The 25,231-nt window shown below is 50.4% G+C and overlaps 1 protein-coding gene across 5 annotated transcripts in view; it reads left to right on the top strand.

Moving 5' to 3' along the window:
- The window catches only part of SCARA5 (scavenger receptor class A member 5), a 116,054-nt gene that overhangs the window by 77,428 nt on the left and 13,395 nt on the right, over positions 1-25,231 (top strand). For 3 of the 5 annotated variants that reach the window (XM_035022620.1, XM_035022619.1, XM_035022623.1), the window contains 3 exons: positions 1,912-1,992; positions 4,077-4,175; positions 5,929-5,985. In XM_035022620.1, the coding sequence (XP_034878511.1) occupies positions 1,912-1,992; positions 4,077-4,175; positions 5,929-5,985 (237 nt within the window). The remainder of the gene's footprint in view (positions 1-1,911; positions 1,993-4,076; positions 4,176-5,928; positions 5,986-25,231) is intronic. The other 2 variants (XM_035022622.1, XM_035022621.1) reach the window with 1 other exon arrangement.

Below are 25,231 nucleotides of genomic sequence, written 5' to 3'. Positions count from 1 at the left end.
GGACCCACCCTGCATTGGGTTGGGACCCACCCTGCATTGGGTTGGGACTCACCCTGCATTGGGTTAGGACTTACCCTGCATTGGGTTGGGACCCACCCGGCTCTAGCATCACCCCCTCTTAACGAATAGCATCTGCAAATGACCTTATTTCCAAATAAGGTCACATTCTGAGGTTTCAAGTGGACATGAATTTTGAAGGGACGCTCTTCAATTCACTGCACTATGGTTGTGGCATTTTCCTGGGTCTTCTTTTTCTGTCACAAGACGGCAGGAGTGGGGAGCTTGGCGTCTGGATCTTCACAGCTGGGTCAGGGATGTCAAGGATGGAGCTGGCAATTTTGTTAGGAAAGAAAGAACACGTACAGCTATGAGTGGAGGACAAGGCGGTGAGAGATAAGTGTCAAATGGCACCATGTATGTCCATTCAGGTGGCTGTGCCCACCCTCCGCAGGACGCTGGCTCGGAGAAGCTCTGGCCGGGAGGCAGCCATGAGCCACGTGGGGTGGGGTTAGGGACAGGAAAACATAAGGGATTGATCCAGCGGGCAGCAGGCTGAGGGGCGGAAAGGTCTAACTGCGTTTTGGGAGCAGGGAGCCATCTTGTGTGACAAGTGAGGCAGCAGGGATGGGACCAGACAGACCGGAGTTGGAACCTGCACTCCTTTTCTCACTACCCGGCTGTGTGGCCTCAGACAAGTAACTTCAACACCCAGCCTCGTTGTGGGGACTGAATCCAGTCACATAGGCTGGAATCCCTGCCACAGTGGAGTCTGGCCCTGGAAGAAAGCCCCGCTCAGGAGCAATTAGATGCCCCCTTCTTCCCATCAGGTGCTCAAGCCAGAAATCTGGACATGATCCTGGTCTTCTCCCCCACCTTCACCTACGTTTAGCCAAGGTCTGTCTGTTCTGCCTCCACACAGCCACTCACATCCCTCCAGGCCACTACTTCCCTAATTCAGGGTTCTGCCGCCTCCCACTCGGGGTGCGGCCTCCTCATGGCCTCCCATCCTGAGCCACTTTCCAACATGGCAGCCTGAGCCATTTTCCTCGTGTGCAGATCTGATCACACTCGTGTTTCCCTCAGGCCCCGCTGCCGCTTCGGAAGCCCTCAGGGTCAAGTCCAACACTTGGGCCAGGCCTCCAAGACCCCCATTTGCTCACTCTTCTCGTCCTATCATGTGTCCCCAGCTTCTAATCCCACGGTAGCTCACATCTCTCTTTCTTTAAGCTCTTATAGGGATTGTCCTCTCTGCCTGGAACTCTCCCTTTCATTCTGTCTAATCAGTTCAGGCTACTATAACAAAATACCATGGCCCGGGCAGCATAAGGAGCAGACCTTTATGTCTCACAGTTCTGGAGGCTGGGAGTCTGAGATCAGGGTGCCAGCACGGTTGGGTTCTGAGGAGAGCCCTCTTCCTGGCTTACTGGTGGCTGCTTTCTTGCTGTGTCCTCACATGGTGCAGGGAGAGGGAGAGGGAGAAAGAGCACCCAAGCATGGCGAGGGAGGGAAGGAAGGAGCAAGAGTACTGACTGGTGTGTCTTATTGGGGGCCCTATCCTCATGACCTCGTCTAAACCCGACCACTTCCAAAGGCACCACCTCCAAATACCATCACATTGAGGATTAGGGCCTCGGCGTGTGCATTTGTTGTGGGGAGGGGGTGTGGATCAGAGATATTCAGTCTTCCCTTTACTTAGCCACCTTCTGTTCCTCCTTGAGATTTCACTTTAGATATCACTTCTTCCAGGAAGCTTTCCTTGATTCCCCCTGCACCCATACAAGACTGGGCTGTGTGCTCCCAAAGCATAATGCTGACTCTTCCTCTCTTTAAGAGGGAGTTTTTGTTGCCTCTGCAGGTATCCTGTTCCAGAAAGCTACCTGCTAACTTTGGTGCCATTTGTAACCCTTTCAGGACCACCGGGCCCCAAAGGTGATCCGGGAGATGAAGGGAAGGAAGGCGAGCCTGGGATCCCTGGATTACCTGGACTTCGAGGTGATTGGGAAGCCCCGGGAGGAAGCTGCGCATACCAAGAAGGGGAGGGTGCCCCAATCCTTCCCTGGCCCTCTACTTTCTCCTTGATATGTGATGGGGCTCCCTGGGAGAATGCCCAATCAACCTATTTTCAAATGCCCTGTTCTGTCAAAAGACTGATAGGTTGTAGGTATAACAATAGGATGGAGCAAATACTTCTCAATAGAAAGTACCAGGATGTGAAGGAAAGGGGTGCACGAGAGGCTCACAGCTCCCTGAAGCCACGTCCCACCCCAGGAGTCAGGGTTCATGTGACCAAGGCCTTCAGAAGGAATGGAGGGTGTTCTGCAAGTATGTTTTACCTCTTCAGTGTTTCCCGAGTCAGCAGACCCCTGATGCTCCCTCCTCCTTGCTGATTCTGCCCAGATCAATGAACAGACTAGTGACAGCTCTGAAGATCCAGTGGCTGGTGGGGAGGGTAGCTTCTGGCCTTCTGGAAAGAGGGCGTTCTTCTTCGACTCATTGTCTCAGAAGTTCCTGTCCTGTGACTTTATCAAACCTGGCATCCCAGTCTGTTCACTTCTGAGTCTCTGCTGTGAGCAGCAGTTTTCTAGAAGAATGCAAAGCCTTCTAAACAATGCAAGAAAAGGAGGAGTTTATTCGGGGAAAGATGTCTGTTAATGTCAGGAATTACACCTCTAAACCATCCGCTTCCTAAGTCTCGAGGAGGTTGCGAACAGGAGAGAGGGCAGAAGCTAGTAGAAGGAGAGCCCACAGCCCGGCTTCCACTCCTGGCTCCCCTCCAAGGGAACTCCCCACATTCAGAACCGAGGATGCCTAGATACTCACAGAGCTGTGAAAGCATTTTTTCTGCCTTATTAAATTGTATGATGGGGAGCTCTGGGCATATCTCATATTAGATTTAGAATTCTGCGGCAACTAGGCGGTTGGACTCCAAGCAGGTACCTTGCATTAGGCAGGAAAAAAAGAAACCAATCAGCCCTTCTCTGAGGTCCCACCATCCTCTGGGGCCACGCGTCCTCTTCCAGACATATGATGTTAGCCCTGGAGAAATAATAACTGGAAGACAGGTTTTTCCAAGTCACGGAAAAAGACCAGAGAAAGCCAACTCACATCCAAAGCAGGAAAGAACAAGTAATCAGTTAATTAAGAGTTCTTTGGTTTACAGAGATAACTGTGGGCTTAGGTCAGGCCTCGGGGGTGGGGGGTGGGGAGGGTGGGCAAGGCTCTCACTGGGTGAAAGCATTTGTTGATTCTGGCTCTCCATGGTGAAATGCAGTCAGTGGCCACGGGGCCTCGTGGCCAGGAGCCCTGGGGCCTGATCTGCCAGCAGGTCATCCATCCCATTCACTGGCCTTGCTGACTTTCTCCGTCCTCCTCAGCCTGGAATCTCCTCAGCTATACCTCCCTGGATATACAGCATGGAAGGGATCTTCGTGGCTTTTTTCTTAAAGAGGATGGGGAGGTGCTTCATCTTCCTCCTACCCTAAATGCCAGTAAGCCCTTTTCATCCAGCTTGAGACAAAGCTGACTGACCACAGGCTTTCAGTTCAGGAAGGCCAGGGCTCAGATCCCTCTCTGCTGCGTGACCCTGGGCAGGTTACTTAACCTCTCTGGGCCTCAGTTTCCTCCTTTGTAACATAGGTGAAATAATACCTCAGTTTATTGTGAGGATAAAATGAGATGCTTTATGAGAAGACTCCAGAACAGTATCTGACACATAGAAAGTACTCAAAAAAAAAAAAAAAAAGTTTGCTGAATTTAAATCTCCAGCATAGCTGGAGGTAAAGGGACATCTCCCAAATGGAGCGGGCACCACCACCATCACTCACAATAGGATTGGACCTTTCGGCGGGGCGGGAAGGGGTCCAGCCTAACTGGATAAAAGGTGCCTCTGGGGAAGGTTTGTGCTAACCTTCTGGACACTTGCTTTTGCAGCATCTTTAAGTTAACTGAGAAGAATCAGGAAGGAAAAGCTGCAGGGGGATGCCTGGTTGAGGTGGACTGCTGGGCCAGATGATGACCTGCAGAGGCCCTTCCAGTTCTGAGTCTGAGCCTCCACAACTTGTCCTCTGTCTTCCCAGGGCTGCCAGGGGAGAGAGGCACCCCAGGACTGCCAGGCCCCAAGGGTGATGATGGGAAGATGGGAGCCATGGGACCCATGGGCATGCGCGGGTTCAAAGGTAATAACGAATCTCCGGGCACCCATGTAGCCTTGCTCACCACCAGCCCCTGGCGCCAGCGTGGACACTGGAGTGGATGGACGGGGTTTGCCTTTTGGCTCTGCCACCGACCAGCTAGCTCAGGCACCTTGGACAAGCCACTTCGCCTTGTCAGACCTTAGTTTCTCTGTCCCAAACCCAGAAATCCTCATGATACCATTCTTCACAGGGCTGTCACGAGGATTACACGGGTCACGTTGACCTTCTGTCAGCTCTCCACTGCTGCAGAAATGCAAAGCGGTGTCCCTGGGGGTTGCGGCTCAGTGGTGTAGCCAGGGGAAGCCACGCTGGGAGAACAGGCTCGCGGGAGAAACAAGGGGCTGCAGACCCAGGACACCCACCTCCTTCCCCGGACCCCCAGATTCCCAACAGTCCATCCCATGCTTTTGACTCCCCCCATATTTGAAACGTTCATTCAGTTCTCAGATTTCCACTCCAATAGTGTTCCTGCTGAACTGGTTTTCTTCCTGATGGCAGTCACCTTGTTCATTGTTAGGGGCATCCACGTTATTAGTCAGTCCCTGGCTTTCCACATTCTCTTCAAGAGCGTGCAGACTTCCACCGTAACTGCGGGGCAAGATGAGGAAATCGGGTGCTGGTTCCCCCGTGTTAACCTCCTCACCTGTGAAAATGAAAACGAAGGAAAAGTACTATTAATCATTCCCACCCCGTCTAGGAGGGTCTCTGCGTCTTAAATCGCTGGGAACTTTTAGGCTACTTGCTAGTGATTGAACAGGCTGAGGTTTTCCTCCCTTTTATGATCGACATTTTTTAAAAAATGATTTTAAAACAGACTACAAACGCAGCACATGCTTGTTGAAAAAATTTGACAATACAGAAGTACGTAAGGTATAAACTAAAAAGGGAGTCCCCTCCCCCTTAGTCCCTTAAGCTGTTAGTCTTTAGAGTAACTACTGTAAACACTTTGGGGCACATCCTGCCAGATCTTGTTCTAAGCATATTCACATTTATGTATATGATTGCCTTGGGGTATTTTTTTTTTTTTTTTTCAAAACTTGGATCACATTAGGCATCCTTCCCTGGAACTTGCTGGCTTGCTTTTTTTCACCAGACAATAGGCCATAGGCTTTTGACTTGCAGATATCTTTCTGGAGGTCCTTGGAATAGAATTCCCTGGTCATTTTACTGCCCCCTGGAGTGGTGTCAGGACCTTCTACTTCTTTGTAGCACAAGATGCTAGCTGGAAAAAGAGCTCTGTTCTTTCCACCATATCCTGAGAAGGAAATTTTACAATTTCCCTGGAAGCTCTGCCTCATGTTTCCTAGCCTCCCCCCAACACCCCTCCCCCCCCGCCCCGGTAAATTTGCCTGACATATAACCTCTGTCATCCCGAAGTCACTGAAGACCCTCCCGCCATGTTTTCCTCTTGTGCTTATTAGGGCAAACTTGGCCGTGCACTTCTGAAACCTTGACTGCTTACTAGGAACATCTTCGCCCCGTCTTCTTCCTGTTGAATACCACATACTCTAGATGCTGCTCTTCTACACTTTAATTAGGAGGGAACCCCCTGACCTCCTTCCTGGGGTGACCAAAACATGCAGCGTAATTGACTCAAGCTCTTATCTTTCCTGCTCTGCCAGCTGAGAGTTTCTCAGGTCTTGGGTTTGGGTTGATTCATCTCTTGCAGATAATATTTTATCCACGGTCAGGATTCGTTTCCACTTCTAATGCCAGTTTTCCTCCTCTGTGTCAGGTGACCGAGGCCCAAAAGGAGAGAAAGGAGACAAAGGGGACCGAGCAGGGGATGCCGGTAAGGACATTCTACTGGGGTCACTGGATTCTGTGGCAACTGACATCCGAGCAGCCCCACACGTTTGGGGGACGGGAGGCTGGAGCCATGGGCCAGGGCTCCCATGTTAGAGCAGCTCCCTCCCTGTTTCAAGGCTCTGCTGGCCCAGCAAGAGACAGCTATACTCCAGGGACACCATCCACCCTTCTGGGTGTGGTATAAGCCCAGTGGCTGTCTGGAATGATCTGGAGGCAGGCTGCCTCCTGGTGGCCTTACAGGCTAGTTAAATAATCTCTGTGCCTCAGTTTTCTCATCTATAGCATGGGGTAAGAGGGATCCTTACCTCATAGGATCACTGTGAGAGTTAAATGAGGTAATTCACATAAAGTGCTTATTACAGTGCCTGGACCGTGGTTTTAGGACTCAGTGAGTGTTGAATATTATTATTCTGTGTGATACATTAGTTCAGACAAGCTGACTTCCCTGGTGCTTACATGGGGAAAGTGTAGAATCCCTTTGGTTTTCCTCCTTTGCCATGGACTGAGCAGTGATGCTAGGGAATCTCATTACTGGGCAGAGCACCAGGTCTAAAAATGGCAGTCTTTCCAACGAGTGTTCTCCCTAACATGTTGACAAGAGAAGCCAGCCTATCTAGTTACGACACTGTTTTCTAGGGTTTCTCCCCCTACCCCCCAAGGGCTACACGTGGAACCTTGGAGAGATTGTCAGAGAAGAATGAGTCTCCTAGCCAAGTTTAACAAAATATTAGCATATAGTATTTGCTGGGCTCTGAAATGCTGCCATTCCAGGTGAAGCCATGAGCAGATTATCCCCTTCCAGGGCATCTGTGCTCCACCTGGCTCTCTAGGAGGACTGGGCCTGGGGAAAGAGCACCTGCACCCAGGTTCTGCTGTGACACTCCGGGACCCATGCCACTGAATGTTCATAGACTGGACCCTAAGGCTGACCTTTGGTTCTGGTACTTCCATCCCAGTCATGCAGGACCAAGAAGGAGACCTCTCTCCTAAGTAGCATCCTTTTCCAAGGTCTCCTGAAACTTGAACTTGCCTCCTATTTCCTCTGGCCTTTTCTTTCCCAGGGTAGGATTCAGGATCAAACAGGAGGGGAGCTTGGGTGGCTTAGTCAGTTAAGCATCTGCCTTCAGCTCAGGTCATGATCTGAGATCGAGCCCCGAGTCGGGCTCCCTGCTCAGCGGGGAGTCTGCTTCTTCCTCGCCCTCTGCCCACTCCCCCTGCCCCCCGCTCATGCTCTCCCTCTCCCAAATAAATAAATAAAATCTTTAAAAAAAAAAGGGGGGGGATCAAACAGGAAAAATGTATGTGATGGCACTTTGTCACTGTAAAGTGGTGGCCATACCTGAGGACAAAGTATGCTTATGCTTACCCTGGACTCATGACGTCCACCTTACCTTAGATGCTAGAATCCACAAAACAATTTATGTGGTACAGTCTTTCTAGCATTGTCCTTCGCCCCTTTCTAGGGCAGCCAAGGGTTTAACTGGGAGTGTCCTGGCTAGACGAGGAGACCTGGTGGGCTTCGCTAGGAGCCAAAAGGAGAGTTTTGAAGACAAAAGAAGGCAGTCTGGCTGTGATCTAGGACATCTGTGATAGATCTGAGTCACGCTTATCTAATGGACTGGTCACTGTACTTTGTCTTTGGGGTGCTGCCTTCGGCTCTGTGTGTTGACTGCTTTCTGATGGAAGGCTGCCAACGTAGCTGAGAAGGACTGTGGTATTTAGCTCTGTGAAATAAAAAATTCCTGATGGGGTGGCAGGGAGGGAGGAACAGTGGAAAGATGACCTTTGAGAGGGAGATCTGCCCACATACCAGGGGGTTCCTGTCAGGAACTCTTTGGCAACTATTCCTCAGCCAACTTGAGAGGAGAGGGGAGGTCTGTGCTAGCCTGGGAAGAGGTGGTGGTTGCCGAAAAAGGATGCTTTCATTACAGTTTACCTGGCTTCTCTGGGCCTGGCTGGTTGGGCTCTGCAATGGAATTGGGCTGTGAGGCTGAGGGCGCAGTGGGGGGGGCCGAGCCACAGTGGTGTGGGGCTTCCACAGGCATGGGTGGGGAGCATGGGGGCAGGGCATCGTATCCACTTGGCCCTGGAGTCTCTGGACTGCACCACAAGAGGCTGATGTCAGCTCGGGACAACCCCTCCCCAGGGAATGAGGGCGTTCTTTCCTGCCCTGAAGAGGCTACACCCTCCCTGGAGCCCAGAGCTCAGACGGTGGCCTTGATGCAAAGCTCTAAGCTTCATTAGGACCCCAAAAGTATCTTCATGGGTGATGGACCTGGAAAGTGAGCTGGCTCAGCAGAGACGGCTCCACAGATGGGAGGCTTTACACGGCGTGCAGAAGAACGTGGGAGACACATAGGAATCGTAGGACATAAAAGGTGGGCCGTCCATCCATCACCTGTTTTCAGAGGCTTTCAGTGGAAGGTGGACTCTCCCAAGGCAGGAGCAGAGGCAGAACAGAAAACCCAGGCCTCTGGCTTCTCCAATTCTGGAATGAGATCTTAGGCCCCCGGTCTTGAAGAGTCAGCCTGAGCTCCCTAAAACCCCTAGTGAGTCCCTCACCTGGAGATACGGACTTAAGGAAACCACTGATGCAATTCGGGGCTGCCCCATGCAGGGCGGCTGGTGGGGGCCTGCTTTCCCATGGCTTCCACCCCCTGGCCTGGCTCTGACCACACCAAACCCATGCTATGGTCAGACTCTGGGTTCCGTTTTTAAGGAGCTCCAGTCCAAGGGGTGTTAACTGGATCCCTGGGACCGGGGCTCTGAGGAGGAAGCCAAGGATCATCTTTCAGGAAAGTGGAAATTCTGATGAGCACTGAGTGCCCGTTTCTGGAAGCTTCTGTCATTCCCGGAGCCCAGGGCAGCCCCACCACAAGATCTAACAGGCAGGAAGAAAGGGCTCAGTACCAGAGCTCTGGCCTCCTCCACGAAGGAACAACGTGGAAGAGGAACCTTCCTCAGGTAACCCAGCTTGGAGAACCTTTACCAAACACCTCCCACCTTTAGCAGCAAAAACCTAAAGTTCCAGCAGGTGGGGATATTACTGCATAAAGGGATTGATGAGGGACCCAAGTTACACACCCCTCAGGTCAGAATCAGAAATTGGGGGCTTTCCTTTGAAAGAGGGCATTACAGAGGATTTCTCGGGACCCGTGTTTTGAGTCAGTATTAAAATATTTTTCAGAATAGGATCTTGTAATTGTTTACCCATACTTTGATCTGGAGTCATACATTTCTAGAGCCAAATGGGATTTCAGGCCGACTCCTCTCCCATTCCTGAGCAACCCCCCCCTCCCACCCCCAGTTCATTGAATAGGGACCACGAACAGAGAGCTAGAGAGAATCCCCATGTCCCACGGCCAGGTCATGGTTCAAACATTCTAGAATCCAGATCTCTTGATTTCTGCTTGACAAGATGTAAAGTTTTCTTTTCTTTTCTTTTCTTTTCAGACAAGGCTGATATCAGTCATTCTGTTAGATGTTTGGCTTTTGGGAATTTGGCCAGGAGAAAAAAAAGTTACATATACATATCTCAAGCAGAAAGACATTTGTTTTACCTTCATATATGGTCCATTTGCAGGAAAAATAAATAGTATTTTTGCAGCTCAGGGGCAGGTAAAGGATCCAATTTTGTTTAAGTCCCACAGCATGAATTTAAAGCAGGATATAAGTTCAGATTGTTTAAAAACTTTTCCTCAATTTGGTTTCACATGGAAAAAAATACGCAGAATGACCCAGGGGTAAATTCTAAGTCAGTGCTTGTTGATAGTTTTCATGGCATCTCAGAAAACTTGAAAAATGTTTAACACCTTGTGTGTGTTTTCAGTATTTAGGGAAGTAGGTTTGTAGGGGGGGAAGAGCAGTGGGCACCCTATCATGTAGTGTAAGCTCAAAAGAAATTATCGGGGAGGTGATTTCTAGACAGTTTACTCCATAGCTGCTGAAATGTTTCTATCTCTGTTTTAGAGTAAGGAATGCAAAGAGTCCTTCGGAGTGCATGAATTCCCTTCCTCCTTTCCCTGCACTTACAGTTAGCTGCACCGGGGTACCCCAGGGAATCCGTTTGGCACCCGAAGTTAGCATTCTTGCAGGCCTGGAGAGACAGAGCTCCTGGACCTTTTATATGCAAATATATTTCTTTATTAACGTAACTGGGTGCTTATCTGTAATTCCTTATACAACTTTAATACCCTAACAACAACACGCTCTAAAAGTAAACCACACTTCTAAGAAAAATGAACCACTCACATACTACTCCTAACAACCATATAGCTGGTACAGTGAGGAATCAAGTTTCTGTGCACATTATTTTACTAAATTCTCAGTACTATTCGGGAGGCATGGCTATGTCCCCTTCGAGAGAGGGGGAGGCTAATGGTAGAGAAGAAGGAAGCTGCCCAAGGTCATCAGAGTTCATAAGGGGCAGAGTCAAGGTTACAAGTCAGGCCTCTCTGGCCTCGAGCCCACTCTCCATCCTTTGCTACATCCTGGGACTACCTTTTATTCTCTCTGGCCTTTGACAGCATGGGCCACTGTCTATTCTGCATCTGCCAGCAGAGCCCTGCTCTGGCCTGCTTCCCCCGTTCCCTGGGACTGGGTCACCCGAGCCCATGGGCTGGACCGAGGTGATGTCCACAGCAGCACCCACACACAGCTGGGCTTGTTCACTCACACACTCGTTCGGTTCGCACAATCCTTCCTTCTCTTTATCCTCACGTAGCACGGGCGGGACAGATGAGACCCCCAAAGGGTGTGTAGAGATGGTCAAGTGTCTTTCAAATGTCTCCTCCCCTAAGTTTATGTCTAGTGACTGACAATACACAGGGGCACAGAGTTCACTCAGAAAAGTCGTCCTGTGGCAAACGCCCTGCTTCGGGTCAGGGCTGAAGCAGAGTGGGAGGCGCCAGAGAGTCAGAAATGAGCAACCAGGACGTGGATAGACGAGGGATGCGGGAACCGGATGGAAACTGAGCAGGAACAGCAGAGACGGCAAAGGCCAGAAGCCCGTGGGTCAGAAACCGGGGCTGGCGTGGAGCTGGCCGTGGAAGGGACCAGAGGTGAGGCAGATTGGCCTCGTTCGCTCCCGTCATAGGGAAAAGACAGAAGTGTGGCAGGAAGGAAAACATTTAGGGAGGAGAGCATTGCTTTATTCTCTTCTTTGGCAAACTGGTATAAAGATACCGGCGGACGGCCAGGGGACCAAAGATGAGTCAGGCCTGGCCTCATCTTGAGGAGCTCACTATCTAGCAGGTGAGAAAGACACATAACCACACGATCACAGTGGAGTGTGCTGAGGACTATTGTAGACGTATGTACAGAGGCAAATTTTGCCTGCTCTTGTGGGAGTCACTTAATGAGGTGTCTTTGACAAAATGGTGTCCAACAGGTGAGTGTGGAAGGCAAAGGTATTCCAGGTAAAGAGAACCATGCATGAAACAGGACAGCGTTGCCCAATAAACCCAAATAGTTTGGGGTGATGAGGTTTGGGGTTGTAAGAAACAAAAAAATACGGCCAGAGAGATAGGCGGGGGTGAGCAGTCAGGAGTTAGGGTTGACCTCTGGGCACTGGGAAGTCAGGATGGGTGTAAGCAGGGAGTGACATGGCCACAGTGGGAGGTGACTGACCAGGGGAGAAGCAGGCTGGAGCTGGGAGCAAAGGTACATGAACCAAGGTCATGAAAACAGAGCCTCAGCCATCCCTGGTGACCCTCAGCTCTGACCAAGGCCAGGCACCCAGTAGGCAGACTCTCCCTCCCCCTAGAAAGGTCCATATTCCAAGTCCACATTTCTCTGCTGCTCTTGTTCCTTCTCTTGGCTGAGCTGCTCCCCTTCTAGAAAGTCCTCCTAAGAAGATGAGACGTGAGCTCTAGAGGAGAAGCACAGGCTGCGGAGTAGCAAGCCCGAGACCCAAGTCCCCTTCTGACCCCACTGGCCAAGAGGCGTGGAGGCCAGGCCCTCAGGCTCCCCTGCTGCAAACTCCTCTTTTTTTTTTTTTTACCTCCTGTTCTGTGCAGAGGATGGGATCTGGCCTACCAGACGTTCCGGTTTGCCAAGAGTTTATCTTAAGCCTTCCAAAAACAAATCTACTGATTTTTCCTGAAAACTTCCTAGTGACCCCTTCCAGGAGAGCTTTAAATCGCTATGTGCAGAAAACAGTTCAGCTCTGATTAATCCGTGCTGCCCTTGGTGTGATGGCTGAAAACAGATTCAAGAGGGCCTGGAAAAAACAAAAGACCTGGCTCCTTTAAGAAGCCAGGGGGTGAGGGAGGGGGCGTGGGGGGGGGGGCAGCTGCCTGAGAGTCAGGGACAGCTGCCTGTGCTAGATGTGGAGGTTATTGGTGTCTTCTAAAAGGGAAGAGAGTAAGAGCTGCATGCAGTGTGGGCCTGGTGAGGAAAACCTGCTTAGGTGAGGAGGAACAGAGCCCCCATGGGGGATGGGTGCTCTCCAGGGGGCAGACGGGTGCTAAGAGGTCATTAGCAGGACCGCTGTAGGCTCTATTCTTACAATAAAGTAAGTTAGAGAAAAGAAAATGTTATTAAGAAAATCATAAGGAAGAGAATAAACACATACATGGAATGGTACTTTATTTAGTGGGAAAAAAATCTGCGTAAAAGTGAACCCATGAGATTCAAACCCATGTTGTTCAAGGGTCAACTGTACCCCAATTCTGCATACATGCTAAGTGAAAGCGGGAGCCAACCGAGGGCCCGTGCCAAGGACTAGCTGGAACAGAAGCAAGCCCGTGTTTGGAGCAAATGTTAAGAATTCGGGGTGGAGTATGTAAGTGAAACTTGGGAAGGTCTGCTTCTTTTAACTGGCGGCATGCAGGGCTCTTCCATACTGCGGGTGGAGGTCACCAGTTTGTTCCCTAAGCACTTACCCATTTCACAGTGAGTGAGCAAAGGAGTGTGTCACATGCAGCACCTTCGTTTCTCTCCTAACCCACATTTAGCTAACACTGCTGTCCTCATCCTTCCAAGAGGAGTCTAGAAGCAGCCCCCACAAGGACTGGTATTCCCAATTCCTGGCAAACACACGGTGGTTTCTTGGATTGGCCCTGAAGAAAATTCTTTTTCTTTTTTTTTTTAAAGATTTTATTTATTTGAAAGAGCGAGAGAGAGCATGCGGGGTGGGCAGAGGGAGAGGGAGAAGCCCACTCGTGACTGAGCAAGGAGCCCTATGCAGGGCTCTATCCCAGGACCCGAGGATCATGACCTGAGCCGAAGGCAGACGCTTAGCCAACTGAGCCACCCTGGCGCCCCTGAAGAAAACTCTTTTAGTAACACAAACCTCGGGCTGAAGGTGAACAGGGAATTTTCTATAAAAACAACACCTTGGAACCACAGAAGAATTGAAGTTCTGGTCTCTGATGTGGGTTTCATATGAAGAAAGTTTTCAGTTGAGACATACATTAAAACCAGGCGTGGTTAAACTGTTTATTGAGAAAGCAACTCAAACAAACTTAGGAATTGTTCTTAAGCCCCACCACTTCGCACTCTGTGCTCTGATGTTGGAGGTAAAGCATGCTGAAGCCCTGCAGACTGAACCCAGGAGGTCCCCGCCGGGGCTTTGTGACATAACTGGATCACCTGTAGCCACCACTGCATTAAATGCATGGCTCCGCTTCCCGTCCTGTCCTTGGACAATGGCAAACACCCTTGGGGTGTCCTTGGAACCAGTTATCGAGAGGGACCGACTTCCCCGAGTGCTGGACTTCTGTCTGTCTCCTAAAGTACGCTGTTGTAGAGTTCTGATGAGAGAAAGAGAAGATGAAAGCGGGAGGCCAAGTCTGGGGACATCCTGGGAGGTCTTGTGGATGCTGTGGGGGGGGGGTCACGGCTGGTTTCCTCACGGACTCAAATGCTGGGCCAGTCCCTTGTCGCCGTGCCTCCCTCCCCCCCCCCCCCCCCCCCCCCCCCCCAGTGTGATCCTTGGGGCTTAGGTTGAATTCAACACTATTTCTTGAGAACCAACCACCACAGTCACGGAGCTCACCCGTATTTCCGAATAACTCTCTAAGGCGTGTGTCATTATCCCATTTAACAGATGGGGAAACTCTGTTGAGAAGTGAAATTACTTGCCCAAGATCATAGATCTAGAAAGTAGCGTACGCCTTCAAGAAGTTATAATAAGGGGCTGGGAAGCATCCCAGCCAAGGACTCTCAGACCTTGAACTTGAAGGAGAATGGAACTGAGAGAGGAGACAGGGCAGGGTGGGGACAGTGTGGGTGAGGGCAGAGGGGGAGAGTGCCTTCTTAACAAAGGCCACCTGTCCTGAACAGGGGACTGGGAGGTAAAGGTGGCAGGTCCACAAAGATTTTAGAGGGATGCCATATAAACTTCAGAGCCTCCTACAGTTACAGGCGTGATAAAATGAGAGTTCAGTGCTTTGACTTTCTCCTGGCTCAACTGCATTTGTTTCTCTTTCTAAAGGCCTGTTGCCACTCACTGACCCTTCACTGCCCTTTGAGCAGCCCAAGGGCAAAAGCAAGGCAAAGGACTCCACCTCTCCACTGGGCTGCCCAGTAAATTCCCACAAATCCAGCTCTGGGCCTTAGCAACATCTTCCCACTGCAATGGGGGGAGCTCCTGGCTGAGGGCTGGGCAGGGAAAGCATATATTATTTGATCAGACACATCATATTGAGCCTCTACGAGGACCTGGGCAGCCACGAGTAAGGCACTGGAGAAACAAGATCAGATAAGACTAACTCCCAGTTTCCAAAAGAAGAGGCAACGGAGCTGGGGAGACCAACATTAAAAACAGTGAAAAAAAAAAAAAAATCCAGCATGATAAGTTCAGTGCTAACTTGGGAGGTATTTGTGCTGCTCTTTCTACCCAGCAAAGGCCCAAGCACCCCATGTCAGCCTCAATCAGGGACCCAGTGCAGTGGCCCCTGGGGCTGGAGACGGACCCTAGTGTGGCCACTTGATCATGTAACCCTTCCTTCCCTGACTCTCAGCTTCCCCACCTGTAAAATGGGTATAATAAGCACCACCCACTCGAGAGGAAGGCTACAAAGATCAAAATGAAACCAGGAGAACAGAAGGGCTTTGAAGAGGCACAATGCACCATATTAAGTTAAGAGCAGATTCCCATTGGGAAGTAGCATTTTATAAAACACACCCACAGGCCAGACCGCATTTAAAAAGCGATGCCCTCCAGCAGAGCCTGACCAGAAATTCCTTAGTTTGCTTGTGGGGTGGCTTCTGTCCTTCCCATGCGGACCACATTTCCCACAGATGTCAGGGAAGAGAGAAGTGTCATGTCTAGAGAAGGCTGGAGCCCAGCGTCCTCCACCTTGGGGAGGTGGGGTGCAGAGCCCCCGTGCTGCGGGCTAGCAGGGGCCACGGGGAGTTCTTTCTTCACAAGAGAATGAAAAGTTCAACTTCCTTAATGGGCAGCTGGTCCAAATTATCCCCGGGGCTCTACTCTGCAGCTGCAGAAAATCAGAGCCTGTTTTCCCAGCCTCATGTGTTTATTTCTATTCTACACAACCTCCTTTCTTTTAACTTGTTTTGCTTTGGCCTGGAAGGCAGGATAAACAAACCGAAGGGAGCTGTGAGGTTTCGGGCTTAGGCTGGGTTTCCCTCCTCTCCTAGTCTTTAGAAGCAAAGTGCCCTGGGCTCGGGGGCCCTTCTGATGCACAGCCAAGCGGGGTCTGGGATATTGAGGGATCCGTTCTTTCCTGGAGCCCAGCAGAAGGCTGTGAACCCCATTCATACATCTGATCACTCACTCGGTACAATGGGTTAAGCCCTGCGATGCGCCAGAGTGCCTGCAAGTGAGGACCGACCACGTTTCCCACAGATGGGGACCACAAGGGTGCTGAATGGCTTTCGCTTTCACGGAGCTTGCTCTGATGAGTACACACAGACCTGAAAGAGGGAATGACGGTATAATATTGCTCATATGTGGGGAGTGCGTGTTGGGGCGACAGATCAGGGAAACCCTCCCGGAGGAGGTGATACCCACGTGTCTTACAAGGTCCGACAACTGGTAAGTTGTGTAGCCGGGGCTTGATCCCTGATCGGTCCCTTCATGCGGTGCGTCTCCACCCCGAGGTGCATTGACATCACCCACGAACTGCTGAAAGTTGTACCCCCTGCAGGGCTAGATTTTGATTCCTCCCAGCAGCCTAGGCCTGAGAACCACCTTAAGACCAAGGCTCCTTCCCTTACTCTTAAAGACAATAATTCCTGCAGACCCCGTGGGACTGTTGGGCAGTAGGTGAAAGGCACTTTTTGTATGAAGCCAGCCGTTATTAAGTATTTGTCTGAAGTATTCAGCCTGATAGTCTGCTCTGCGGTTTGAAAATGAAAGGCCTTTGCTCTTCTCCCTGGCTCTACCTGGTAGCCGCTGTGTGACCCTAGGCAAATTGCTTGACTTCTCTGGGCCCATTTTCTCCTCTGTTAAGTGAGATCCATAATAACTAAACTCATGGATCTGTCGTGAAGAATCAAGGAGAGAATGCACGTATGAATCACTTTGCACAGTGTCTGGTGTGTAGTAGGACCTGAGTATACATTAGTTCCCTTCAGTGCCCACCCTTGACTTGAAATCTCCTGGATGGTGTCCGGAGCATGGCTTGGCTGTACTTGGCTTTGGGGCAGTTCTGAGTCACAGGCGGACAAGCTCCAGGGGCAGTAGACAGTTCTAAGGCTAGCCCAGCCCTGGAAACCGGTTATGAGATGGCAGCCACTGGCCATTAAGCTGTCCCCTCAGGCCCGCTGAGGGACCCAGTGATGAAGCCACTCCCTTGGTTGTGCTCCCACGAGATGCTGGAGAAGGAGGAAGATATTCTGCCTCTCGCTTCCCAGTAACTGCAAAACCCGAAGCATATAGAGTAAAACAAGGTAGGGAATAATTGGATGAAAACTACTGGAGCCCTCCAGGGATGCCAGCACCCTGTAAATGAAACCAGATGCTGGCTTGTAACCTCCCGGAATGGGTTCCCACAGGAGGCAGGATGAGCAGCTCTCAGGCCTGGTTTACTGTGTTTAAAGTGGGATAGGGGGTTCAAGACTGATATCCAGGGCTCCTTCCAGTCCTGGGGTTCAGGGATTCAGAGCCGGGGGAATCTGGGCTAGCCCCAGCCTTCTTGGTCTGAGACCTTGCCTTTCCTACGTATATATTTACAAGGCAAAGAGAGCAAAGAAACATTTATTTCGAGAAGAGAAACCCCACATATTAGATTGGTAAGGTCTGTGCTAGGAGCCCCAGAGTGGCCTCAGCCAGAGCGCTACATTCCTGGACCATTCTGGAGCTGCTTTGCTTAAAGAGTCACATTCAGCTCCCATTAGTGAGCAGAAAGTTGCTGACAGCAGGAGCCAGTCTGCTGCTGACGCCCCTGTCCCTCTCCCTTAATATACTAAGAAGCCAGGAACTGTGCTCTGGGGAGAGCAGAGGAAGTCAGGAGATTAATCCAATTGGAGGGGTGAGCCCCCCCCCTCTGCCCCCACTCTCCACACAGCAGGATTGCTTTGCAAGGATATGATCCCTGCTCAGGCCACTGTCTACCAGCCATCCTCAGCAACCCATGAAGACCTCTCAGAGTTGACCCACGAGTTGCTGGACGAAGTGCTGGACAAAGCCAGGGTGGGGGGAGCTCACAGTGATGGGTGCCCATGATGTACCAAGTCCTTGACATGTGCTCTTGCTCCCAACCACCACCATTATACCCACTTTAAGAAAGAAGGTAGGTGTAGAAAGGTTGAATCTGGCCGATGGTGGAGCCAGAATTCGAACCCTGTTCCTGAGTCCAGAACCAGGCTCTTTCTACTTTCCCCCATTGCCTTCCCACGGGCATTATCATCACTGTGTTTTCCTCCATCCTAATTCCCAAATCCACCCAGCACCCCAAGAAGCAAGTAGCTAGCCAGGCCTTAGATTGACAGCATTCCCAGGTACTCTCTTTGGGCATTTTTGGTAGCAAGGAACAGAGACTCATTGGGTCACTTCAGGTAATGGGGGCATATAGTAAGGACACCGGGGAAGACTTTGGAAGATCAGGAGTCATAATACAAACAAGCTTGCAGAGCCTACGATGCAAAGGTCATCTAGAATCCAAGGCAGTTCTGGGGGCCACAGCAGTCGGGCTTCCATCTAGTGTCTAATCTCCAACGTGGCTTATTAATTTCACTGTCCCTGCCTCTTTTTGAGGCTGCTTCTGCTCATTTATCTCCATATTCCCCCAACTCACATTCCTAAGGGAATCTGGGTGGTCCTGCTAATCATCATCAAAGTGGTTCGAGCTCTTGAGCCAGACCAATCATTCATGGCATTACCCATGTGTAAGGAAGTGCTGACAGGCTGGGAGCATGGCATACACGTTGAACTTGTCTAATGCCAGTCTTATCACATCTGATGTCAGAGATAAACAAAGCTGGATGCTAGTTAAAGTGATCGGGACGGATCTTAAATTAGTAACATACTCTTGCAATAGGGAAAAGAGGCCCGTGTGAACCGAATTCAACTTCCATTGGTATAGAGGTGACTGGGTGCTTTGAAGGGAGAATGAGAGAAGTGGGAGGGCAGTGAGTGGGGATTCAGTAGAGTCAGAAAAGTGAAAAATGACAAAAAGCAGGAAGGGAGGGTTGGTCCCTAGGAAACCCATCTGGGTTTTCTGACTGGTTCTTATCCAAGTTAGGCTCCCTCCCTCCCACAGAGGCTGGGAGACAGGGCCCTATCTTCAGGTGTTGGCTGGAACAAATAGTAAATTCTTTTGGCAGCCTTGAGTTTTCTCAGGCAGGCACGTGAAGGGAGGCTAGGGTCATTCCAGGGATGTGGCCTTGAGCTGTTAGAAATGATGTTCTGTTTTATTCAAGACGTGCTTCACAAGGGCATCCCTGCATTCTTGGTCCTCCCATAAGACTTAGGAGAAGCCAAACTGTTTCTACAAATTGGGGGTAGAAGCATTACAGTTCAAGGGTTAAAGTAATTATTTTTAATGTGACTGCTCCATCAAAAGACATCTTGCATCAAAGTCGCAAAGCAGAATCAGTGAACCCTGCCCAGAGAGCTCATAATGAAGGGGGGATCTTACGAAAAATGAAGCAAGAAAGGTATAGATGGAGAACTGGCTCAAGGGTTAAGTCTCAAGGTCAGGTCCCAGCTTTTCTACTTACTCCTAACTGTGGGATGACCGTGGGCAAGATCTATCACCTCTCCGAGCCTCTGTATCCTCAAGTGTCACATGAACAGTTTTCACTATGTGATCTCCAAGTCCCTGGCAGCTGGCAAATTCTAGGCTTCTCCATCATTTGAGACAGTGTGACTAAAAGTAGCTCTATGCAGTAAGTAATGGTGATGTCTGTAGCCCCCTACTAAGCTTGAGGAAGTCATTACTAGAGATAACCCCAGAACATGTAAAAGTTACGCTCTGACCCCTTACACTCTGCTGGTTCCTTCCTATCTCAGAACGTCAGTTCCCTCACCTCACGCTCTGACCCCATCTGTGCCTCGCCTTCCCCCCTTTACTGAGGGGCCAGGCCAGGACTGGAGTGGGTCTGGGGTCCTCCCGCAGGAGGCTGGATGAGGGCCTCATGGTCGGTCCTGACAGTGGCCTGGGTAATGGGCAGGGTCCGAAGAGCTGGTCAGGGAATGAGGAGGTGGGTTCTGTGGTCTGGCGCTGCAGCTAGGCAGAAACCTCCAAGCAGAGATTAGAACCACTGATGCTCTGGAAGATTTGTTGGAGAAATGCTTGATCCTTTTGATCTGGGAGAGGGCAAGGAGGCTGCCCAGTTGGAGAGGGCCGGTCTTCTGCCCCGGTTCTCATTTATCAGCTTCCTCCCCTAGGGCTACACAGCCAGACAAAGAAGTGGCCACTTCCAGTGTGAGCTTTTTTGAAAGGACTCTTCTCTGTCTGCTTCTCTGTATAAAAGGGGAGCACCTCTGATCCCAAATCTGGGCTGCAGGGCCAAAAGACACAGAGGCCTGATCCTATAAACATCTGGATGTCACTGCTATGGGGGAGTGCTAGGAGAAGCTCTGCCCAAGATTTACTGGGCCAGGGATTCAAGTCAGAAAACTCTCCAGGTTGTCCTCCAGGTTTTTGATGAGGAACAGTTCCTTGGTATTTCCCTTAACCTCGGACCTTCCAGAGAGTGCTTCTTGTGCAAAGAGCTGGGTGGGGGCCAGCCTTTTGGTCAGTACTGCCCTCTCCACTTGCAAGCTAGGTAGAGTCCAGTCTGCAGGGTGGAGACCCCAGAACAAGAGAATGAGTTTGATATTCTCTTGACTCAGAGGGTTCCCTTTATGAATCAAAATCAGATATCCACATAGGGCTTGGTGGGGGGCAGGCTTTTCAACAGGGTTGCTGATTTTCATTTTGCTCAGGAAGGATTTTCCAGGCCCCACTGAGGGGGGATGCAAAGAAAGAGGTAAATGGTGGGGGCATGGCGCCTGGGTGGCTCAGTCGGCTAAGCGTCTGCCTTCAGCTCAGGTCTTGATCCCTAGGTCCTGGGATGGAGCCCCATGTCAAGCTCCCTGCTCAGTGGGGAATCGGCTTCTCCCTCTCCGTCTGGCCCTCCCCCTGCTCATGCTCTCTCTGTCTCAAATAAATAAATAAAATCTTTTAAAAAAAGAAAAGAGGTCAAGAGGCCTGTCAGACATGCAAAAGTAGTTATTAAGGGAAGTTACATGCAATTACAAAAGCCTGAGGTCCCCATGAGCACTCTTGCCCTTTGCCCTCCAACCGGGCCAGTCCTCTTTCTGTTGCCCTGGGCGTGCCTGAGTTTTGTGCAGTCCAAAATCTCTGCCTGCCATTCTCCTTGCCTGTCATGTGCAGAGAGGTATCTCCTTGACCTCAAGTGGCCCCACACACTCTGAGGGACCACTCTCGGCAGGTGTCTGAGGGAGACGCTCCCCAGACTTGCAAGAAGTGTCCTGGGGGTGGGGGGGCGGTCAAAAACTAGGCTGAAACCGCCTCTCAGACACCACTTCGGGTTATGTGGGGGTGACACATCTGTGGGGTGAGAGCATTTCCGAGTGGTGGCTGGCGGCTTGGTGGGAAAGCTTTGCCCTGGGGCAGCAACTGCTGGGAAAAAGCAGAGTTCAAACCCTCTGCCCACAGAAACCCCAACCTTTTACCATCGTGACATCCCTCCCAGGCTGGGGAGGGGGGCACTGTTGCAGTCATTTGGTGATTATCCACATGCGTTGCAGGAAGCGGCATCATTGCTCAGGCCTGTGGCAAATGCCTGCCTGGGACCTCCCCTGCCGCTCCCCAGGAGGCCAGACAGACTGTGCTCGGAACAGCTCCTGGGCCTGGCCAAGGCCCTGCTGTGGGGCAGTTTGCATCATAATCAGATCAAATCTCAGCCTCTGGTTTTCCTGAGGGAATGGTCCGCAGAGTTGAGCTTTTATTACGGGAAAGAAAAGGATGCAAAACCCAGCCTGAGTGGCAGTTCTATAAGATAGAACTAGGACAGAATGTGTCATGTTTCGATGAGTCCAGGAGAGGCCATGAGGATTTCAGAATCATTTCAATTCTTCTGGGGCATGCAGCATCCCATGAGCAGGTGTGACTGTGTTCAACCTCCACTGTGAGGAGAAACCCTAAATCTGGAGGATCTGGGAACAAGTTACAAAGAACAGGTTCCAGTGCTCAAGGAGCCAACCTAGGGTCCTGAGGGCCACAACTTTGCTTGGCTTATGGGGATCGTGGGACATAAACCAGGGAGACATCCTTGAAATTGATGCTGCGAGTCTCGTAATTATGGTTACCATATGTGTCCAATTTTTTGAAATTGTCCTGTTTCCAAATATTCTTTTGCCACTTCCATATACATCGAAGCCTCCTGGGAATTCCAATATTTCAGCATCCAGATGACATTTTCCAGATTTCTTCCAGTACTCACCATATCATATGACAGACCACAACCCTATTTCCTCATTTGGAATGTATGGTCATTGTACCAATAGCCTAGCCCTGGGGTCCAGAACCCAGGACTATCCCACTAGAAGAAGCCATCAGTGAATGAGTGAGTAGAATGGGCCCTGATGTCATAAAGGGGGTGCTGGAGCTGTGGGATGCCCTGATGGCTAATTCTCCGGGTTCATAAGAAAGCCCTAGGCTTTGAGGAGCTATGTCCAATAGACAGGACCTGCCCGCCTGGGTCTGTATTATCTGAGTTCGTTCATTCACACATGCCTTCATTTTGCACAGCTTGGGCATCTTGATGTACAAGCACTGTATCAGGCCACGTGATCTGTCCTCGGAATGCTCTCGGTGTCCTAAGAAGACAGATAGGCAGTTTTTAGATGAAGTGATAAATACATCCAAAGAAGAGGCCCTGGCCAGGTGTGAGAGATGTGGGGAGGGTTTTAGGGAGATGGGACATGTAAGCTGAGATTTAAAGGACAAGAAAAACTTAGGAGCACAGAGAGGGGTTTTATAGAGATGGGGGAGTTCATGTCCTCCTCTGGCTCATTCAGGTCTCTACTCAAGAACTTCCTTCTTCCCTCCCATCCAAGATGGTTCCTCCCTTCACTTTCTATTCCCTTCCTTGTCTCTCTCTCTTTCTCCAAGATGGCACTTTCCCTCACTCTCCATTCCCTTCCTTGTCTCTCTCTCTCTCTCTAAGATAGCAACTTCCCTCACTCTTCGCTCCCTTCCCTGTCTCTCTCCAAGAAGGCACATCCCCTCATTCTCCATTCCCTTCCTGGTGTCCCTGTCCAAGATGGCACCTTCCCTCACTCTTCATTCACTTTCTTATCTCCTCACCTAAGATGGCACATCCCCTCACGCTCCATTTCCTTCCTTGTCTCCTCACCTAAGATGGCACCTCCTCTCATTCTGTGTCCCCTTTCTTTTTTTTTTTTTTTAAGATTTTATTTATTTATTTGACAGAGACACAGCGAGAGAGGGAACACAAGCAGGGGAAGTGGGAGACGGAGGAGCAGGCTTCCCGCGGAGCAGGAAGCCCGATGTGGGGCTCAATCCCAGGACCCTGGGATCATGACCTGAGCCGAAGGCAGACGTTTAACGACTGAGCCACCCAGGCGCCCCTCTCTGTCCCCTTTCTGTGCTTCTGTTCCTGTCTATGCACTCATCACTACCTGGCCATGGTTACTTTTTTCCCCCTAGCTTTACTGCTAGTCTCTCCACTAAAATACCAGTCCCTGAGGGCAGAGACTTTGTTCATGGATATATCCATAACTCCTAGAACAGGACCAGGCCTTTAACAGATGGCCAGACACTTATTTCGCTAAACTAAGACATGAATGACGTGAGTTCAGGCTGGCCCGAGCAGGGAGGATATGGGGGAATCTCGGAACATCAGCCTTGGCTTCCTGGGTCGCAGCCAGCCTCTTCCTATTATTTTGACCTGACACCCTGAACTCTGCCTGGCCTGCTCTGGGACCCACAACATTCTCCTGTCACTTCTCTCTTCTACTTACGACCCCACACTGAGGCTTCTGTTGGAGGCTGGCCTGGTATGGCCCATGGCCACTGTGACAGGCTGCTGACAGAGGCGAGGCAGCTCTGTGAGAAATCAGGGCTGACATCTCAGCTTCGGCCAACCCACCGAGGGCAAAAGCCCCCAGCCAGGGGCCAGGCCTCGTTTGCTGCTGCTGGCTCCAGGTTAGCTTGTCATTACTGCTCCCTGGGGAGTTTCTCTGTCTCAGACCCGGTCTCTGCCTTCTAGCTTCTCTCCATGTTTTCCTTCTTCAGGATTCCTGTGTTCTCTTGCTCATTCTCAGCCTTGACAGCCTGGTATGAGCTTGTGTTTGCAGCAAATCCATATGGGAAGAATGGTCAGGGATGAAGGATGTGTAGAAAATGCCATTCAACATTTCAAGAAGCCTTTCAGAGTCATCCATCTGTGATCTTTCAGCGCCTTGAGTGGTTTTCTGGTGACTTCTTTGGTTCCCCAGTGCAGAATATTCTGGGGTTTCCGCAGCCCAGGCAGCACATAACGGACATGTGGCCAATTCTAACTCCTCTCCTTTCTCATGTGGTACAGATGTGGGGTTTATCAATCCTACCATCCCCTCCAGGGGCCTGTGAAGGTCACAGTCATTGGAAGGGGGGAATCCCCTAGCCCACTTGGCAAAAAAAAGAAGAAAAAAATGGTCTGAGAGTGCAGTACTTACTGGGCATGGAGCTTGATCGGATTTGCTGTTTTCTCTGGCAATTCACATAAGGGTCTTTTCTGCATCATGTCATGCACATGTCACCATGTCACAGTACGGTGATTTCACCACCACCCTACATGCCCCAGGTGGTTTCTGGCTGCAAAAAGAAAAACAAAAAGAGACAACTTTGACCTCTTCCCCCTCTTCCCTGGCCTTGGAATCACTGAACACTGGGGCTGGAAAAAACCTTACAGATCATCTACTCCCATCACTTCCAAAGGCCTGTCCACATACACATAGTACCTTGAAATCATGGGGAGCACTTGTAAAAATTGCAGATCCCTGACTCCCGCCACCAAGACTCTGATCCAGTAGGTCCAAGTGGGCCCAGGAATCTGCATTTTACAGGCATTCCTAATGATTTTGATGTGTGACCAGATTTAAGACCCAACAGCCACTCCAATATCTTGTCAAGTGAGGAAGTTCTGGTCCCTGAGGGATGAAGATTGCTACCCCACTTCTGGATGGTGAAAGGACCTTAGAGGACACGTGAGGGGACCCGAGCTCCCACTCCTCCCCTGACACTAACAGCGTGGATGGCCCGACACTGACTTCCCAGCCAGACCCTGGCTTTGAGATGATCTTAAGGGTTGTTTCAGCTGCTGCAGTGTTCTTTGAGTCCCCAAAACATCCCCTTGGAGAAATAAGGCAGTGCTTTGTACTGCAAAGGAATGAATCTTCATTCATCTGCACAGCACATTTACTGTTCATTTCCTAGAACCGGGTTCTGTGCTAAATAGAGTTTATAGATGAATGTGATAGAGTTTCAGCCATGAGAGAAGGAGGAGCAGCCTAGGATTTGCTGAGGGTCTACAGTGTGCCAGGCACCATGCTCGGAGCCTTATACACATGATTTCATTTATTTTTTCAAGATTTTTTTAAAAGATTTTATTTATTTATTTGAGAGAGAGAGAGAGCATGAGAGAGGGGAGGGTCAGAGGGAGAAGCAAACTCCCTGCCAAGCAGGGAGCCCGATGCGGGACTCGATCCTGGGATTCCAGGATCATGACCTGAGCCGAAGGCAGTCGCTTAATGACTGAGCCACCCAGGCACCCTAAAGATTTTATTTATGTATTTATTTTAA

The sequence above is a fragment of the Mirounga leonina genome, unplaced genomic scaffold, assembly GCF_011800145.1.
Source record: "Mirounga leonina isolate KUSES-001 unplaced genomic scaffold, KU_Mleo_1.0 Mir_176, whole genome shotgun sequence".
NCBI lineage: Eukaryota > Metazoa > Chordata > Mammalia > Carnivora > Phocidae > Mirounga > Mirounga leonina.
The sequence above is the reverse complement of the archived record's forward strand: the minus strand, read 5'-3'. Positions and strand labels throughout refer to the sequence as shown.